The 17,835-nt window shown below is 34.9% G+C and overlaps 1 protein-coding gene across 1 annotated transcript; it reads right to left on the reverse strand.

Moving 5' to 3' along the window:
- Window positions 1-5,209: 5,209 nt before the first annotated feature.
- On the reverse strand, window positions 5,210-15,220 carry rnps1 (RNA binding protein S1, serine-rich domain). Its single transcript, XM_073848423.1, has 7 exons — window positions 15,156-15,220; window positions 12,731-12,886; window positions 12,457-12,648; window positions 12,242-12,347; window positions 11,330-11,483; window positions 7,964-8,105; window positions 5,210-5,777 (listed from the first exon to the last, which is right to left on the reverse strand). Coding segments are annotated over exons 1-7 (858 nt in total). The 5' UTR covers window positions 15,158-15,220; the 3' UTR covers window positions 5,210-5,671.
- Between the last annotated feature and the right edge of the window lie 2,615 nt (window positions 15,221-17,835).

The raw sequence follows: 17,835 nt of genomic DNA on the forward strand, positions 1-17,835 counted from the left end.
GTTCAGAATTATCAATTTCTCTTTTATGCCAAAAATCATTAGGATATTAAGTAAAGATCATGTTTTATAAAGATATTTTTTAAATTCCCTATTGTAAATATATCAAAACTTAATTTTTGATTAGTAATATGCATTGCTAAGAACTTCATTTGGACAACTTTAAAGGCGATTTTCTCAATATTTGGATTTTTTTTACACTCTCAGATTCCAGATTTTCAAATAGCTGTATCTCAGCCAAATATTGCCCTATCCTAACAAACCAATTTCAAAACCAATTTCAAAAAATGGACCCTTATGACTGGTTTTGTGGTCCAGGGTCACATTGACCCAGTAAACAACAAACCGGTAAGTAGACTTTGATCACCTTTCTGATCAATAATGTTAGTGCTCTTAGGTACAACGCTTCAGTAACTCAAAGTAATTAGTACATTTAAAACTGATGCACAAGCAACTTCATTGACAAAATCCATGTGCTGTGGCTCACAATCCATCACTTCACATTAAACCTCATCTGCAACTGAAAAGGCCCTGTTTTTGTCCAGGCACAATTCTCACTACTGCTTACTGTTTATTGTGCCTGACAGCCACAAGCTTGTGACCCAACATGCCTCATTACCCTTGACACATATGAGTCAATCTCCAGCAGGCCACAGATACAGCAGCTCATTTCCAAACGCGACCGTCTGGGCTTGTCAGCCCCGGGGATCAGCTGTTGATAAAGTGCTGTTTTAATGTCCATGTTAATGGCTGAATAAAATGAAGTGGCACAGAAGCCCAGCTGAGCAAGTTTGGCTGTTTAACTTAAGCGCTTATTGCACGAATGCCACTGTATTTTATGATTTCACCAGTGACCAATTATTCTGGAGAGCTCTTCACAGCGTGAAACTGACAGATTTTTCCCAAGCAGATATTAAATAGACTTAAGTATTGCCGTTCTTCTCAATGGCTGATGCATCAAGTGTTTTGGCATCTTTTCTCATAGGCACTGATGCTTTTTCAGCCAGTTACTGAGCTGTAAATGCAATGTGACTAATGCCGCCTTCACATGCTATCAGAATAAATGGGCCATTTTACAGAATTGGTCCAAACTGCTGTCCCACAACCAAAAAACATGTTTAAAAAGCATTTAAATATTCAAATCTTAGATGCTTACTGGTTTCTATTATCTGTTGAAACCCACAAAAATATTAGTAAGCTTATAAAAAAAATTCATCATTTATTGGGTATTTAATTGGTCACCTCCTGATCCCTAACCCTTAAATTTCAACTTATGATAATGATATTGTATTTATTTTTTCTATTGTTGTTTTTAAAAGTATTGTATTGATTCTTTTAAAAATTAAAGTAAAAATAAAGTTTTAACTACACCCCTACATTTATGATCAGGAAATATTTGTGTCCCTCTCTCTCTCATAGCTACATAGTGAGTAGATAGGCCCCATCATTTTGAGGTAAATGCTTTCAAAATTCTGAAAAATCTGTAACTTTAAAGGAACACTCCACTTTTTTTTGGAAATAGGCTCATTCGCCAACTCCCCCTGAGTTAATAAGTTGAGTTTTACCGTTTTGAAATCCATTCAGCCGTTCTCCTGTTCTGGCGATATCACTTTTAGCATAGCTTAGCATATATCATTGAATCCTATTAGACCAGTAGCATCGCGTTCAAAAATAACCAACGAGTTTCCATATTTGTCCAATTTAAAACTTGACTCTTCTGTAGTTATATCGTGTAATCTAAGACCAGCGGAAAATGTAAAGCTGCGATTTTCTAGGCCGATAAGATTAGGAACTACACTCCCATTCCGGCGGAAGTTTGCTGCAGTAACATTGACGAAGCAGGCGCAGTAATATCACGCAGCACATGTGCAAATGTTAACCTAGCTGGGAACTAATTTCAGGTGCTGCGTGATATTACTCCGCCTGCTGCGTCCATATTACGGCAGCAAACTATTACGCCGGAATGGGAGTGTAGTTCCTAATCTTATCGGCCTAGAAAATCACAGCTTTACATTTTCCGCCACTATTAGTACATGATATAACTACAGAAGAGTCAAGTTTTAAATAGGACAAATATGGAAACTCGTTGGTCATTTTTGAACGCGATGCTATTGGTCTCATAGGATTCAATGATCTATGCTAAGCTATGCTAAAAGTGATATCGCCAGAACAGGAGAACGGCTGAATGGATTTCAAAACGGTAAAACTCAACTTATTGGGGGGTTGGAGACCTGTGAGTGTTCCTTTAAGCACACATTTTTTTCTGCAAATAATCATTTTTTGGGAGTTATTCCGTAACATTTAGTTTTTATATGTGCGCAAATGTTGAGAACTGTGCTAGCTAACCATGTGCTGATTAGCATTTTTGAGCTAGCTTCAAAAGTATCTAAAATTGCCACTACCGGAACATTTGGCAGTGTTTTCGGTAGTGACATCTTAGTTTTTTTTTGGCCGTTATTCCATAAAATTGTCACTACCGAAACAGAAAGGGAACACATGTACATTTATTTTCAGGGTTCCTACAGGTTTCTTCAAGTTAAATTCAAGTCTTTTTAAGACCTTTTTAAGACCATTTATATAAAAAATTAATACCTACTTCACTTCCTACCAGCAAAGAAAAACAAAATCTTTGAACTTGTGTTCATTTATTTTTCAAATGTGGAATGGGTAAAAGATAAGCCAAGCAGGTGTGAAAAATAAAAACATTTCACTAGGCCACAAGAAAGTTTGCCGAACAATGTTGTTTTTTAACATTAGCTAGCTACTTATTCCATCCTGGGAATATGGGGAACTGAGAGACCCCTGAACAATAAACATCGAAAATCAGAACTCAACAATAAATTAAATTAAGAAACACAGTCAACTCCTTAGCTCTTCACTCAGGGCAGCAATCTCTTTATCAAGGACAGCCAGTTCCGTCAACTTCTCCTTATGGCCTCTCCGCAGGAGAGAATGCCTTCATTCCCATTGTACCTAGCTGAATCCTTTTTTTTGCATATGGTGCAAAAAGCCTCAAAAACGTTGTTGTCCACTGGTTTTAACCAATGACGAAAAGAGTTTTTATCCAGCCACGCTTCATTAAATTTACATTTCCCCATAACCTCAGAATGAAATTGGTAGCTAACTAACGTAAAAACAAACGTTAAAAATATAACGGCGTCAGTCAACCTGTCCTGTGGAATGCTGAGATTTTCCTTGATTTTTCGCGCTTCTCCTTTGCTTGTTGCTTGAGGTCTGTGTTGTGTTGTAGTCTATGGTTGTGATGCTGACTGTAGCCCGTGATCTTCATTTACTGAAGGCATTAACGTTACGTGTTCGCAGTATTTTGTACTGTGACCCGGGGCTGCATTGCGTTCTCAATTATTGGTTCCGCCACTCTTTATTTATACTACGTCATTTAATCAAAATAATCGTGGTTGACAAATGAAACTTTTGAGGAAAATTACAACACGGAGAAGTTACATACAGCACAATTTTTAAGACCCAGACATCAAAATTCAAGACTTTTTAAAGTCTTTTTAAGGTATCATTTCCAAATTAATAAATTCAATGCTTTTAAGGCTTTTTAAGACCCCGCGGGAACCCTGATTTTGGTGAAATAAACACAATTTTAATACAATGCTATTTTTGTTGTATGTTAGCATGTTTCGGTAGTATTTTAGTATGCTGTAAGTTAAAATTCTGTAATGTGATGTGGCCGCTACCAAACATTACTGCCACTACCGAAACATGGGATGTTTTGTAAAAAAAATAAAGTATACTGAATTATCAACTAAGATGTTATGATAGTGTTTGGTTCAATGTGTTTTCAAACTAACAAATCCTTAACTTTGAAATCAGTTTGATCAACTTTACCTTTTACAAAGAAAAAATGTATTCAAAATACAACAAATCTCATAATTCACACTTGAAATATTGTTCAAAATGTAATTGTTCTGAACATGTTTGAATAAAATAGCAACAAAACATGTAAGGAATAATTGACAACGGTCCATTTAATTCTTAGAAAATAATGCACGCGTCAATTCAACAGACCAAAGTCAATTATTCCGCTTATACTATGGTTACCACACCTCAAGACATCGATCAGATGATATATTTCAAGATATTCGTCCAGTTTTTATCCTTAAAAACGCGATTGCAATTAGGAATAATTTCTTACGCAGCTTATCCAGCCTTTCGTTGCTAGTTCCAAAACGTCATTTTAAACCTAGTAACAACACTTGAGCCGTTGATAGCAAACTAATGCAGTTAATAATGAAGTTTAGACAGATGGCAAGAGAAAGGGATAGAGATATTAAGCGGGTCAATTACCTCTCTGAGTCTGTGCATCTCTCAAAAGTGGTTGGCAGCATTGTCTCTACTAATAGCGAAACTTTAAATTCATGTTCTTCAAGACCATGCCGTTGTTACTTCGCTTGTGAGGAATGTCATGTAGTTTTTAAGTTGTTCATCGTCAGAGCAGCGCTAACAACATTAAAACTGTGAGGGAGAAATGTGCTTTCCGTACATAATAAAACATAATATTGAGGCAAAAACGTGGAAATAATATGTCGTTTTCACTCTATTGTTTACTGTGTTTATTTGTTTTAGTTATTTTCTTGTTTTGGGCTGTAATGACCTTTGAAACAACTGAAATAGTGTGGCGAAGTGATATAGAAATGTAATGCGGTCAAGAGCTGTCTGGAACTACGTTCGCCGTGCGTTTCCCTGAAAATAATGCACACCATTAGAACGTTCGTCAGCCAATCAGATTCAAGCATTCAACGGCCTGCATACCTGCCAGCCAATCAGAATCCAGTATTTAGACATTACATGGAATAAATATGTACAATATAGATGTAAGCAAAAAACCCATTCAAATTAAATTAGTAATTTAATTAGTATTAGTGACACATTTGGTGAGAGTACAAATATTCCAAAACTTTCAGAAAACGCAAGATGAGAATTGATGCATAATTGTGTACCATTTTACCAAAACCATTAAAAAAAAAAAAAAAAAAAATTTCCCAAGATGTTTTCAACTCTAATTCTGTAGAATGGCCCAAATACAAGTTTCATACTCAGAACCTCTATTGCATACAATAAATATTACCAGGCTTTGCAGGGTTAAAACTACTGTGAACTTTCAGGATTTTCCATTTGTTTTTTTAAGGAATAAAGTGATACAGGTTGGACCAACATGAGGGTGAATAAATGACAGCACTGAGGATTTTGGTTGTTAAACTGGTTTATTGATTTTCCGTTTTCAATCTTACAGATCATCAGATTTTACAGGATTAGAAGGTGATCTTGAGAGATGAATGTTGTGGAACTGCTATTGCAATTCAGTGAACAAATGGTAACTTTTAGATAAAAAAAGTCTGCTTTTTAATCCCATAAACATAAACCAGTAAAAAGCTGGATTTCTCAAAACAAAAGCACATTACAAAAAGTGGGGGGGGAAAATATCACAGTAAAATAGAGCATCTAGCACAAACCCAGTGAGTGTACCAACACAGAAGCAGTAAAAACCAATTACATCCACCCTAACATTGATGTTATCAAAGGGCTTTTACGTACAATCCTAAGGTACTAGAGAAAAAGAAAAACATCTGGACTATTTATTTGTCATGTCCAACTAAAACAATAGCGGACCAAAAAGACAAACCATTCCTGAGAATGGAGCGTCTCGTTAACGGGACGAGTTGGAACTGGAGCGGGAACGATGACGCCTGCGACCCGGTGACCTGGAGCGAGAACGTCTTCTCACTGGCGAGCGGCGCCGCGGAGACCGAGACCTGCAAAACGGAAGAACAGTCAGCTCTGGCAAAGATAAATCACAGACGCTCACACGCTAATTACCTGATAAGACACATAAAAGGCAGGAAGTCTGTCTTGTCTGTGAAGCAGTAGGATAAATAAACAGAAACGCAAGGTGAAAGGACAGATTGCATTTGCAAACAGGTGTGAAGTGCAGACTAAAATTAAATTTAGGCCTGCGGGAGTATTGGATTGATTGCAGGGGTTGCAAAATATCAAAATCCAAAGTCAAAATGGTAAATCAAAAACAAAAATCCAGATTTTAATACCATTTACAAAAAAACTGATAATACCTTTTTAAGAGCTGCCCAAATAAAAATAAATATAATATTATATAAGTGGGGCAGGGCAAAATCTTTGGTAAAATTAAACCATAAAAAAAAACATAAGATTTATAGTTCAGAAACAGGATTTCACAAAAACAAGTTTTATAAAATGCTAAATGTATTTCAGCTTTTAAAACATTTGAAAGAAAATGAATAATCAAACGTATATATTATATTAATTAAAAACAAATATTACTGTCATGATTGATTCATTTTTTAGAAGGTACATTAGCTTCTTTCACATTTACAACTGTTTGCTGTGTAAAAACATGGGTCAATATTCACATGATCTGAACATAAACAGCAGAAAGGCTTACTGAAAATGCCAATTCATTCTCTGCCACTTTTCAAACAGCACAAATATAGCGGTTTCTCTGGTAATAGCTGCACACAAAGCAGCGCTGCGTTCATAAACGCTGCTTTATCAGGCATTACAGACAAGATGAAACAAAAATGCCACCAAAACTTTTCTGAAGACAGTTGATTCCCTTCAGTGATCCAGTTATTGTTTCTTCAGTAAGTCAAAAGTTTAAGTCAAATTGTGAATTACTTTACTAAAATAAAAGGGATCATACAAAACACGTTATTTTTTTTTATTTAGTACTTACCTGAATAAGATGCTTACCTATAGACCACAAGAGAAAATAGCTGAATTTATAAAAATGCCGCTGTTCAAAAGTTTACATTCACTTGATTCTTAATACTGTTGTTACTTAAATGATCCACAGCTGTTTTGTTTTTTTCAATTGTTTGTTTGATGATAGTTGTTCATGAGTCCCTTGTTTGTCCCCAACAGTTAAACAGCTCGTTGTTCTTCAGAAAAATCCTTCAGATCCCACAAATTCTTTGGTTTTTCAGCATTTTTATGTATTTGAACAGAAGGTTCAAATGCTCACTGATGCTTCAGAAGGAAACACAACAATGCCGGGGATTTAAAACTTAAATTAAATTAAATTAATGTGATCTTCAAATTCAAAAAGTTCTCTTAATGCATCGTGTTTCCTTCTGGAGCATCAGTCAAAATCATACAGTCATTGTTGGAAAGGGTCCAAATACCCAAAATGCTGAAAAAACGAAATATTTGTGGGACCTGAAGGATTTTTCTGAAGAACAGTGTGCAGTTTAACTGTACAGGACAAACAAAGGACTCATGAACAACTATCACTAAACAGAACAGCTGGGGATCATTCAGGTATCAACACAGTATTAAGAATCAAGTGAATGTAAACTTTTGAACGGGGTCATTTTTATCAAGGTCAACATTTTTCAGGGTCAACTATTATTTTCTCTTGTGAACTATATGTAAACATCTTTTATGTGAAATATTTTATTCAGGTCAGTACTAAATAAAAAATGCATTTTGTATGATCCCCTTACTTTGATAAATAAAAAGAAAAAAAATTACATTTTGCAGATTCTGCAAGGTGTATGTAAACTTTTGACTTCAACTGTACATTCATATAAAAACCCCTATGCTGCGTTTTGACTTTGCAACATGCAGCATTCATATTTATTAAATAAAACCATAGCTTTAATCATCACTTTAAACAATATCGTGATTCTTGCCTTTACATCCCCAAATGTAAGACCTCTTAAAATTATAATTAAGACTTTTATGCCATTTAGGGTATTTAAGCCTTTTCATGACCTTAGATACAACAAAATCAAAGGCTTTCAAAGGACCTACAGACCGTAATAAAGATAGAGCCAGGATACATTTTGGTAGCCCGACTGGAAGAAACAATTTATGCGATTTTGCAAGCCCTGGATTGGTACCCATTGATCCACACAGAAAACCCAACATGCCAGTGGGACTAAAATATATGAAAAAAGCCAACCTTCTCCTCATGCGAGGCGGCGTGCGGCGCCACATGGGAGGCGGTGGAGGCATTCGGCGTGGAGGTGATGGTCTTCTCGGGGCAGGTCGTATCCTCTGGGCCAGAACAGCCGTGGCTGTGATTTCCTGACCATCAATCTGACCTGAGGACAGTAAGTGTGTTAAAAATCCCTTCTAGTGAACTGACCTTCAGTCACCTGGTCTGTCTTATTAGTGGCCTTGTCAACTAGCTAAAATAAAATGGTAACACTGCAATGGGTTAATTCAAATACTACTTTTCATTGTTAGTTCATGTTAGCTCAGGTCCACTAAATATAAACAGATACAAATTATAATATTTTAATTGATAGCTCATGTTAAATGTACTTGACTAGAGATGCACCGATTGCAATTTTCTTGGCCGATTCCGATTTTTCATTAAGTGTGACCTGCCGATTCCGATTTTTAAGAAATGTAATGAAAGAATATACAGAAATATATTCTTTAATTAACAAAATTAAACAAATTATTTTGTTCTTACAACAAAATAACTTTAATAACAAAATAAAGTGCTTTGTGCCTTCGAAAAAGTATAAAATTAGTTCCTGTAACTAACATAGTATAGTTATACTAACAAAAATCTTTTCCTCAATGTAATTCTTTTTATTTTATAATAAAAAAAAAAATGAATAAACATTACAGCATCTCATAATAAAATAACTAACAAAATAAAGTGCTCTGAGCCTTGAAAACATAGAAATAAATATAAGTAACAAAGCAGGTTTACTTACAAAAATCTACTTTTCTTCAATTAATTTTATATGGATTATTATTATTATTTTTTTTAAATATACAGGATCGTCTCACAACAATAACTTTAACAACAAAAAGTGCACTGTGTCTTCAAACAGGTAGAAATAACAATGCTAGTACTAAATGCTATTACTTGAGCATTAATGGCAATTTGTTCTTGATAAAGAGAAGCATTTCTGCCTTGTCATCAGTTAATACAGCGGTACTACACTTCGTAACATTCATTCACATATTTGCGCTACACCACCGCATACAGCGTCTTCACACACAGATGAAACTTACTAGAGAAGTGTGACGAATGCATCTGTAAATAAATACAAGTAACTCAGGTTTTTTTTATGCTTTAACAATAACAATTCAATTGAGCTAGGGTTAGATAGTATCGTGTATCGCTGACAGTCAGAGGTATCGCCTCTTGCGGATGCCTTTGACGATAGCAAGACGATTATTATTATTATTATCCATCAAAAAGGCGCCTCTTTAGCGATGCAGCGCGAAGAGTGCTTCAGGATGCTTCAGAAACTTGCTGCGGGATAAACAAGCATAGAGTGGTCGCGTTGCCTTAACACGCAGCAAACGTGAGCAGTGAAAATGGGTAAGAGATTTATTCATCATGCAGTGTAGATAGATTAACTGAGTGTTTTTAAAGTGCAACTCGCATTAGACTAGGCTACACTAGTTAGTGATGAAGTACTTTAATAATGTACATGTTCTTTGCTTGTTATTTGTAGCTGCTTTTGAGGAAATGTAAGCATTATGTTATCCAGCATTGCACATTCATTATGATAACAGGTAGTAAAATATGGTTTAGGCTGAATTAAATACGATATTTCAGAATCTGTCTGTATATAGTAAACATAGACATTCACCTCAGTAACATATGCATTCATTAGAATTACCAAGCGATAAAATGGCGCTAAACATATGCACGTGAATTACCAGGGTGTCTACAGGTTTGACCAAGTTAAATTTAAGACATTTTAAGACTTTTTAATACCATTTTCAAACAAAATTTAAGACCAAATTGAAAGTCCCGCAAAAGTCTAGCACAAAACTATGAAGATATTTTAAATTATTATTTTATTTAACTGATTGTTCTTGGGAATATTCAACGGAAAACACTATTCCAGAAGAAGAAATTATTTTCTATTCCATGACAAAGTCAAGGCTCTCACACACTTTGAAGCCAATGTAACAGTGTAACAAACACGGATTTTGCGTCACGGATCGGATCATTTTTCGGATCAGCAAAAAAAAAAAAAGTTTGTTTTTTCCTAATTACTGAATGCTTACTTTAGGTACTTCTAATCCACAGCAAAAACTACTAGCTGAACTAAAGTTCAGTAACAAAACAAGAACAATTACACAAATGACAAGTGTAAATGAATACAACATAAAGTTAGTAATAAAATCAATAACACTAGTATTCAGGAGCGGAAATGTAATAATTAATTGTAAAATAACTAGTGCTTCTCACTGCAGGTATTTATAGGACGCTGTCTCTTTAAGGCCTAATGCACGAAACGAATACTGGCACGCATCTCTTTCTCAGCTGTTTCGGTTCACTGAAGACATAACCGACTGTGTTTACCAGAATACCAAAACGGGTATTTAAACATAACTTTGTATGTATGTTTCCGTTCAAAGAGAAGTTTAAGAGGAATCAATCTGTCTGAATCGCGCCTCTCTGCCTCTCTCTCTCTCTGTGCGCGTGCTCGCGTCAGGTGTGTGCGGCAGCGGTAAAAAAAATCAGCGTGCGTGTTCCCTTTTTAAATTGTTTGAATTGGTAAAGTGGCAAGACAAAACATGTGCTAATTATAAACTTTTACTCTATGATGGTTAAACTTAACAGTTAATCCGCGAATTCAATGCGTGTAGTTGGGCGGAAACCCGCTAAATCTGGCAACACTGAGACGTTGTCAAGCAAGCGCGTGTCTAGCAACAGAACAGATTTAGAACGTGCGCAGGAGATTCTCCTCAAAACGATAAACTTTTCCTTTTCAAAGTGTAAAAAAAAAAAACATTTTAATGGAGACATTCTCTCTAAAATTAAGATTAAAAAATTAAGACCCTTGGATTTAGATTTAAGACAAATTAAGACATTTAAAGGCCTTATTTTAGGACAACGGAATTTAAGACTTTTTAAGGATCCGCGGCCACCCTGATTACACGCGCATCGCTTCTCCACATTCTGTATGAACTGAACCACAACATGAACAACGATCAGACATACAGCGGTAACATAATCGCAATATGACGGTTAAAGAAAGATTCATTCATTTACATTCATGCACACACATTTACCACTCACTGAAGATAGCGGATAGCAGAGAATGAAACCGAAAGTAAACTTGAACCTCTCTGGCAGAACTACCGTCAGCACTCTACACGTACAACTTAGTCACATGTCCAATAACAAGACTACCCTTACAAAACTAATAAGGAATTTAGTACATAGATAATTAAATAAATTAGCACGATAGTATCGTGTATCGGCAATCTCTCAGGCTGACGATATGAAAATTGTGCATATCGCTCAACACTAAATTGAACAGTTTTTTTCTCACACACATACCTCCGTCCATGTGTTTGAGGGCTTTCTGGGCATCCTCCGGAGACTCATACTCCACATAAGCATAACCCTTTGACAGATTCGGGTGCAAACGATCTGGGGGCATGTCAATCATCTTGATCTTGCCATAAGTCGAAAAGATCTCTTGAATATGTTCCTGCGGGAAATCAGCAGCAGATCAGCAAAAAGCAATGATCCAGATGAGCAGTGAAGTACTGGTACATCAATAGGTCAACATATTCAAATAATTAAAAAAAAAAAATGCATGTTTAAATATGCTATAGGAGCGTGCTGTTTTGCAATATTCAAGTAGATTTATTTTATATTTAATCTTTTTTTTTTTTTCGACTTTTTGAATGTCTTGAATACTTCATGATGATGTTAGATACCCAAAAATGTTTTGAAATTCAGATGAACATGCATTACAGATTTACAGTTTAAACACGCAAAAAAGGCACAATCTAATAAATTTGCACGAATTATAATATTAGAATGCTTTCTGAAGGACTATGTGACTGGAACAATGATGCTAAAAATTCAGCTTTGAAGTCACAGGAATAAATTGCATTTTAAAATATTCACATAGAAAGCAGTTATTTTAAATAGTAAAAATACATTTTACTGTCCTTACTGTACTTTGGATAAAATAAATGCAGGCTTGGTGAGCAGAAGAGACTTCTTTAATTTTTTTTTTTTTTAAATCTTACTTCTCAAAAAGTTTCTTGACTTGAATTAAGCATGTTAATTCATGTATACAATTCGTCATGGCATCGTGAATCATAAAAAATTTCACTGATACTAACCGTTTTGGATCAAGACAGCATTTATAACATACAAAGAATACATTCATTAAAAGTGACTGAATTACAAACACCCCTGCTTAAACTTAGGTGAAATGCTGATCTTAAACCGTACCTTGGTTACGTTCCTTGTGAGTCTTCCCAGATGAAGTTTGGTGGGTTTGGGGCTCGGGCTCCTCCTCTTTCTCTCTTTCTCATCAGTCCGCTTTTGTGACTTGGACCTGGTTAAAATGACAAGTTCAGTAAGTGCCATGCCTGGTTCTCTCATCAATACCTAGTTAACATCATTTGAATAAATAAAGTGTTTGTGTCAAACAGCCCAGAACGTACTTTGATCGTGAGCGGCGTCGGTTATCATGTCGACGGCGGCTTGGGCTGGGAGACCCAGAGGACCCTGATGAACTAGAAGAGCGAGAGGAACTGGATGACCCAGAGCGGCTGGAACCAGAAGAAGAGCTGGACCCACTGGACGAGCCCGAGCTGGATCCAGAACTGCTGCTGGAGCTGGAACTGGACCTGGATCTGAGGTCAAATAAGACAGGGATGATTACAAAAGGGTCAAAGTATCATCCAAACATGAATCCTGAACTTCACCCCATCTGACCTGCTACTGCTGCTCCCGGTGGAGTTGCTGCGGCGTTTGCGGATCTTGTCACGGCCTCGCTCCTTCTCCGCTCCCTCTTTACCAGCAGCCTTTTCCTTTGCTCGTTCCCTGGGTTTGTCCTCTGAACGCTCTCTGCGCTTGGTTGGTGATGGAGCCCTGTGAGAAAAAAGAAAACAATAGTGTCATTTAGCCTGCGTCTCATAAACTATTGAGCTGTCACACTTACAATGTACCGTGGTTATGCTTATGTCACACCATGAAAAGCTTTCTTGCACATTACATTAAAAGCCTATAGCTAGAAGGAAATATGGAAGCTTATTTAAAAAAACTTTATAGGGGAAATTATGCATTGTGACATTGGTAACACATATTTAACACGAAACTTGTGTTTGAAACTCACTTAGCAGAAACATATTACGGAAAAGATTGAAAAAAATATATATGCTACTAATAATAACCACAATAAGTTAATTCGATCTTTATAGAGTTTTTTTTTTCACGCCGTGCTATCAATTGTCACGTAAACAATTCAAATGAACCGAACAGTACAGTACATTATGCAGTTTCTGGTATATTTTGCTTATTATTGCTGCTGAAAATGGTCAATTATTGCCATGTTTTGGGATGTACTAATCGGTTGGACCAGGAAAAACATTTGGAGTACTACAGACTGCCAAAAGTTATAACAAATCAAAGAGAGGAGTGCAAAAAAACTGTCTGAGGAACAAAAGGCGTTTGTGGTTGGCCAAACTGAACCAGGATTTCCAGGGCAAGAATCTTGACAACATTTGTGTTTGTTCTTATAATTTCTGGTCAGGTAGGTGAAATATTAGGCTAATATCTTAATTATTACTGCTTGTACGTATCTTTACCTTTTAACTTTAGTTTGTCAAAATATTGCGCCCTTTCCTGCTTACTAAGTCCTTCTCTACATAATTTAGCAGCTTCCACATATTTTTTCTGTGGTTTAGACATCATAAATTAGCAGAACAACGTATTCAGTAGTACATTAACCATGCAATCTATACTGTTGTTTACATCCGAGTATCACCAATATGGCCACACATCTGGGTAACTGACCAAATCAAGTGGAAGTGCAAACCCTCTATTATTTGTATATAAAAAAATGTTTTAAGTGTTTCACATTTAAGTCATCAAAACATAAAATTTGGGAGCTTAAGTACTTAAACTCTTATATAATGGAAAAGCATAATAGAGATGGTAATTATTTAAAAAAGTGATTAATAATAACCACAATAAGCTGTCCAAAAAGTCATTAAATGTAACAATCTGAGATAATTGTGAACAGTATGACTTTCTAATGATCTAACTGTTGATCTGTATTTTGATCCTCCTGATTATTACTATTTTTCACATTTTAGTCATTAAAAGTTGTATAGAAATGTTCGTACTTTATACATTAAGTACTTTTTTTTTATTTGTTTTGTCGGTTGTATTTTATGCATTTATATATGTATAGAACCTAACTAATTATGTGCAGTTTTATTGTGAATAAGCCTTTAGATCAAAAGGTTATGATTGCCAAGACATCCAAAAATTGTTAAATTATATTTATCACATTATTTTAAAATAAATAAATGTTAAGTATAATATATATATACTCTTTCAAGTAGAAAAATTGTTTTTTGATGTTTTCTAATATTAGTTTTAGTTAACTAAAATAATCCTGAAGCCAACAAAATCTCTTTTACATTTTTGATTATTCAATATTTTTTTGTTAGCAAAAAAATAAATAATAATAATATATATATATATATATATATATATATATATATATATGGTAATAAAATGATCAAATAACCAAAATATTATATTTTATTATTCCTATATACTTAATATACTACATACACACGCCACATTTTTAGTAGGCCTATTTCTTTTAAAAATCTTATAATGAACAACCACAATAAACATAACACCAATGTAAACCTTCTGTGATTTTTTTTTGTTCCCATGCAGTGCACTTCATATTTATCAAAAGCTAAATGTTTGGTATAATCAACTAAAATATTAAAAATCGTTTTAAATAAAGTAGTAAATATCAAGCTTTAAGTTACATTATTCACGACCAAAAACATTCAATGTGCAGACTAACGTTACCAAATACACCAATGAAAACTCCCATCATAAAAGTCTAAAACTAGTTATTTTATTACATACAAATAACATAAATCCTTAAAATTTGACGGCTTTATCTACGTTAAACAAATACGTTTATTGATTCGCTTCATTCAACGCGCGGAGCTAATGCTAACCCTACCTTTACTAAACCCGATTAAGCAAAACGTCGACGATTAATAATAACAAACGCCGCTAATATCTTTCTGTGTACACTCAACCTCATATACGAGACAAAACTGGTTGCATATTATAAAAATTGCTCATAATAAAGAATCAAACTTACATAATGAATGAGCAGCGCGGGTCACACTCAACGCCGAGCGTAACTACCGTCGCGTCTTATCGACGTTTGCGTGAGGACGCAGGCGTGACGACGCTGATCCTGCGACGAGCGTACGGAGGCGGGGCGTGCGTTAGTGCACTGGTCATAAAGTAAACCACTAATGTTTGCGTTTCACCAACACAAACTGTTGTTGTGCTGACATTATCAGATAACGTTACACGTTTTGGATATGCATGCGAGCTTTGCCACGTGATTTTGTAATGGAGCAGATCGTCGCGCTAAACATAAATAACAGAAGATCAAAGTCGCAGTAGGTGAGAGCTTGATTTCCATTGTGTGTTTTAGTGCAATACATCCATATGCTTTGTCGCTACTTGAATTTGAACTTGTTCCCTACTTGGAAATCTTAAACTGGTCGTTTTTGGAAAATGGCAACTGGTCTAAACCTTTTGGGAAAAAAAACTGCTTAAACCAGTCTAAGGTGGTTAGCTGATCCTGGTGGTCTCTTTACCTGGAGGTTGGGGCACTTGTGAGTCTGGCGGACCAGCTGAAAACCAGTTTGGAAAGTGATAGCATTACTGTTGGAAATATAAACAAATTAAAGACCGTATGTAGTATATCCTTTTTGTTCTTCTTTTTTTTAATTTTAAGAAATCCAAAAGGGTATTGTATAGAAATTGTAGTATATTTAAGTTATATATATATATATATATATATATATATATATATATATATATAGATAGATAGATAGATAGATATAATCAGTATATCTATCTAGAGAGAGAGTGAGAGAGAGATGATGATAGATAGATGATCAACATATAAGTTTATATTATAAATGAATTTATATAAACTATATATATTTTATTATATTTATGTTTTTGTAGTAGTTTTTTAATATGTGTGTTTTATGCTATCTACTTGATGTTTTATTTTCATCAGCAAAAATGTTGTTCATGTTTTTTTATGTTAGCTTCAGTTTTAGTTTTAGTTTAGACTATAATAACCCTGAATCCAACAAAATCCCTACTTAATTAATGAAACAATGAAATGAAAATAATAAACATAAAAATTATATACATTTATATATATATATCAATGAGGATTATCAAAACATTATTTTATAATTGTATTATAATATAATTTATTTATTATATTTATTCATTTTGTGTTTTAGTTTTAGTCATATTAATACATGAAATGAAACATATTAAAATGAAAAATGCCAAATACCTGAAATAAAGTTGTTATGTGTATGTGTGTTAATTTTATTTTATTTCTAGTAAAGAAAAAACTTTTTATTTATTATTATTATTATTATTATTATTATTATTTTAGTTTCAGTTTTAGGTGACTGTAATAACCTTGAACTCAATGAAATCTTTGAATGAAATGAATGAAACCTCAATTATTTGATATTTTTATTACTTTAAACTATAGTAGTTTATTATTACTTTTACTATACTATATTTTAAGAAGTCTTTCATCAAAGCTGCATATATTTGATTAAAAATACAGAAAAAAGTTAAAAATAAAGAGTTTATTATACTCCAGTATTCAGTGTCGCATGATCCTTCAGAAATTTAATATGCAGAAAATTATTAGCAATGTTGGAAACATTTGTGCTGTTTTTTTTCTTCTTCTCAGGATTCTTTGATGAATAAAAAGTTACAAAGAACAACATTTATTTAAAATTTAGAATTTTTACACTGCCGCTTAACGTTTGGGGTCAGTAAATAGTTTCTTTCTTTACTTTTTTGTTAAATTGATAAAAAGTGATAGTAAAATATTTTATATAAATGCTGTTCTTTTTAACCTATTATTCATCAAAGAATCCAGAAAAAAAGTATCATAGGTCCCAAATTTTTTTGTTTCGTTTGACACCGAGGACTAGAGTAATGATGCCGAAAATTCAGCATTGCACCACAAGAATAAATTCTATTTTAAAGCATATTAAAAGAAAAACATACATTTTTTCCTCATATTTTTGATTTTTTTTTTTTTTTTTATGAATTTAACACACACTACCAGATATATATTTAAAATTCTTAAAAACTCAAAACAGAGGAGTCATATACATTTGTGGACATTTTTAATTCTGAGCAAAGATTTTCAGGTAACATCACTCTTGTTTTTGCCTTGATTTCAGGATCTGCTTGATTTAAACCAGCTTTTTAGTGTCAGTCCTGTGGTTTCCAGCATGGGCAGACTGGACGACGCTGCCAAGCGCAAGGTGGTGGAGCTGCGGGAAGCAGGTTTAAGCTTCCGTAAGATCAAAGCCGTGCTGGAGCTGGAGAACATCAAGGTGTCTGCGCAGGCCATCTACCTTTTCCTGAAGGAGTTTCAAGGGAGAGCTCGAAAGGAGGATGGAGCAGCTGCGAACAGTAGTCATCCGGTGCCAGTGCCAACGTCAGCAAGGGAGGCTGGCAGCTCTGAGACACGGCCGGTCGGATGGAGCGATCAGCAGCTGAGAAACCTCCTCAGAGAAGCATCTCGAGTCGCTGCCTCCCAGCAGGCCGCATCGTCCGCAGATGCAAGAGGAGGACAGTCTTCCGGGACAGGTTCGGCAGGCATAAGAGGGGCACAAGGAGGGGAAAAAGATGAGGATATCCGGATTGTCAGCGTCACCTCATTGGCACAGGGTACGCAGCACGCTGCTGTCCAAGGGCCTCGTACAGGA

The sequence above is a fragment of the Garra rufa genome, chromosome 1, assembly GCF_049309525.1.
Source record: "Garra rufa chromosome 1, GarRuf1.0, whole genome shotgun sequence".
Lineage (NCBI taxonomy): Eukaryota > Metazoa > Chordata > Actinopteri > Cypriniformes > Cyprinidae > Garra > Garra rufa.

Coding starts and splice junctions, on each gene's coding strand:
- rnps1 (XM_073848423.1), bottom strand. Junction 11,484..12,241: donor TCACAAGGAACGTAACCAAG/GTACGGTTTAAG, acceptor GATTTCCCGCAG/GAACATATTCAAGAGATCTT. Junction 5,778..7,963: donor CCGCCTCGCATGAGGAGAAG/GTTGGCTTTTTT, acceptor TCCGTTTTGCAG/GTCTCGGTCTCCGCGGCGCC.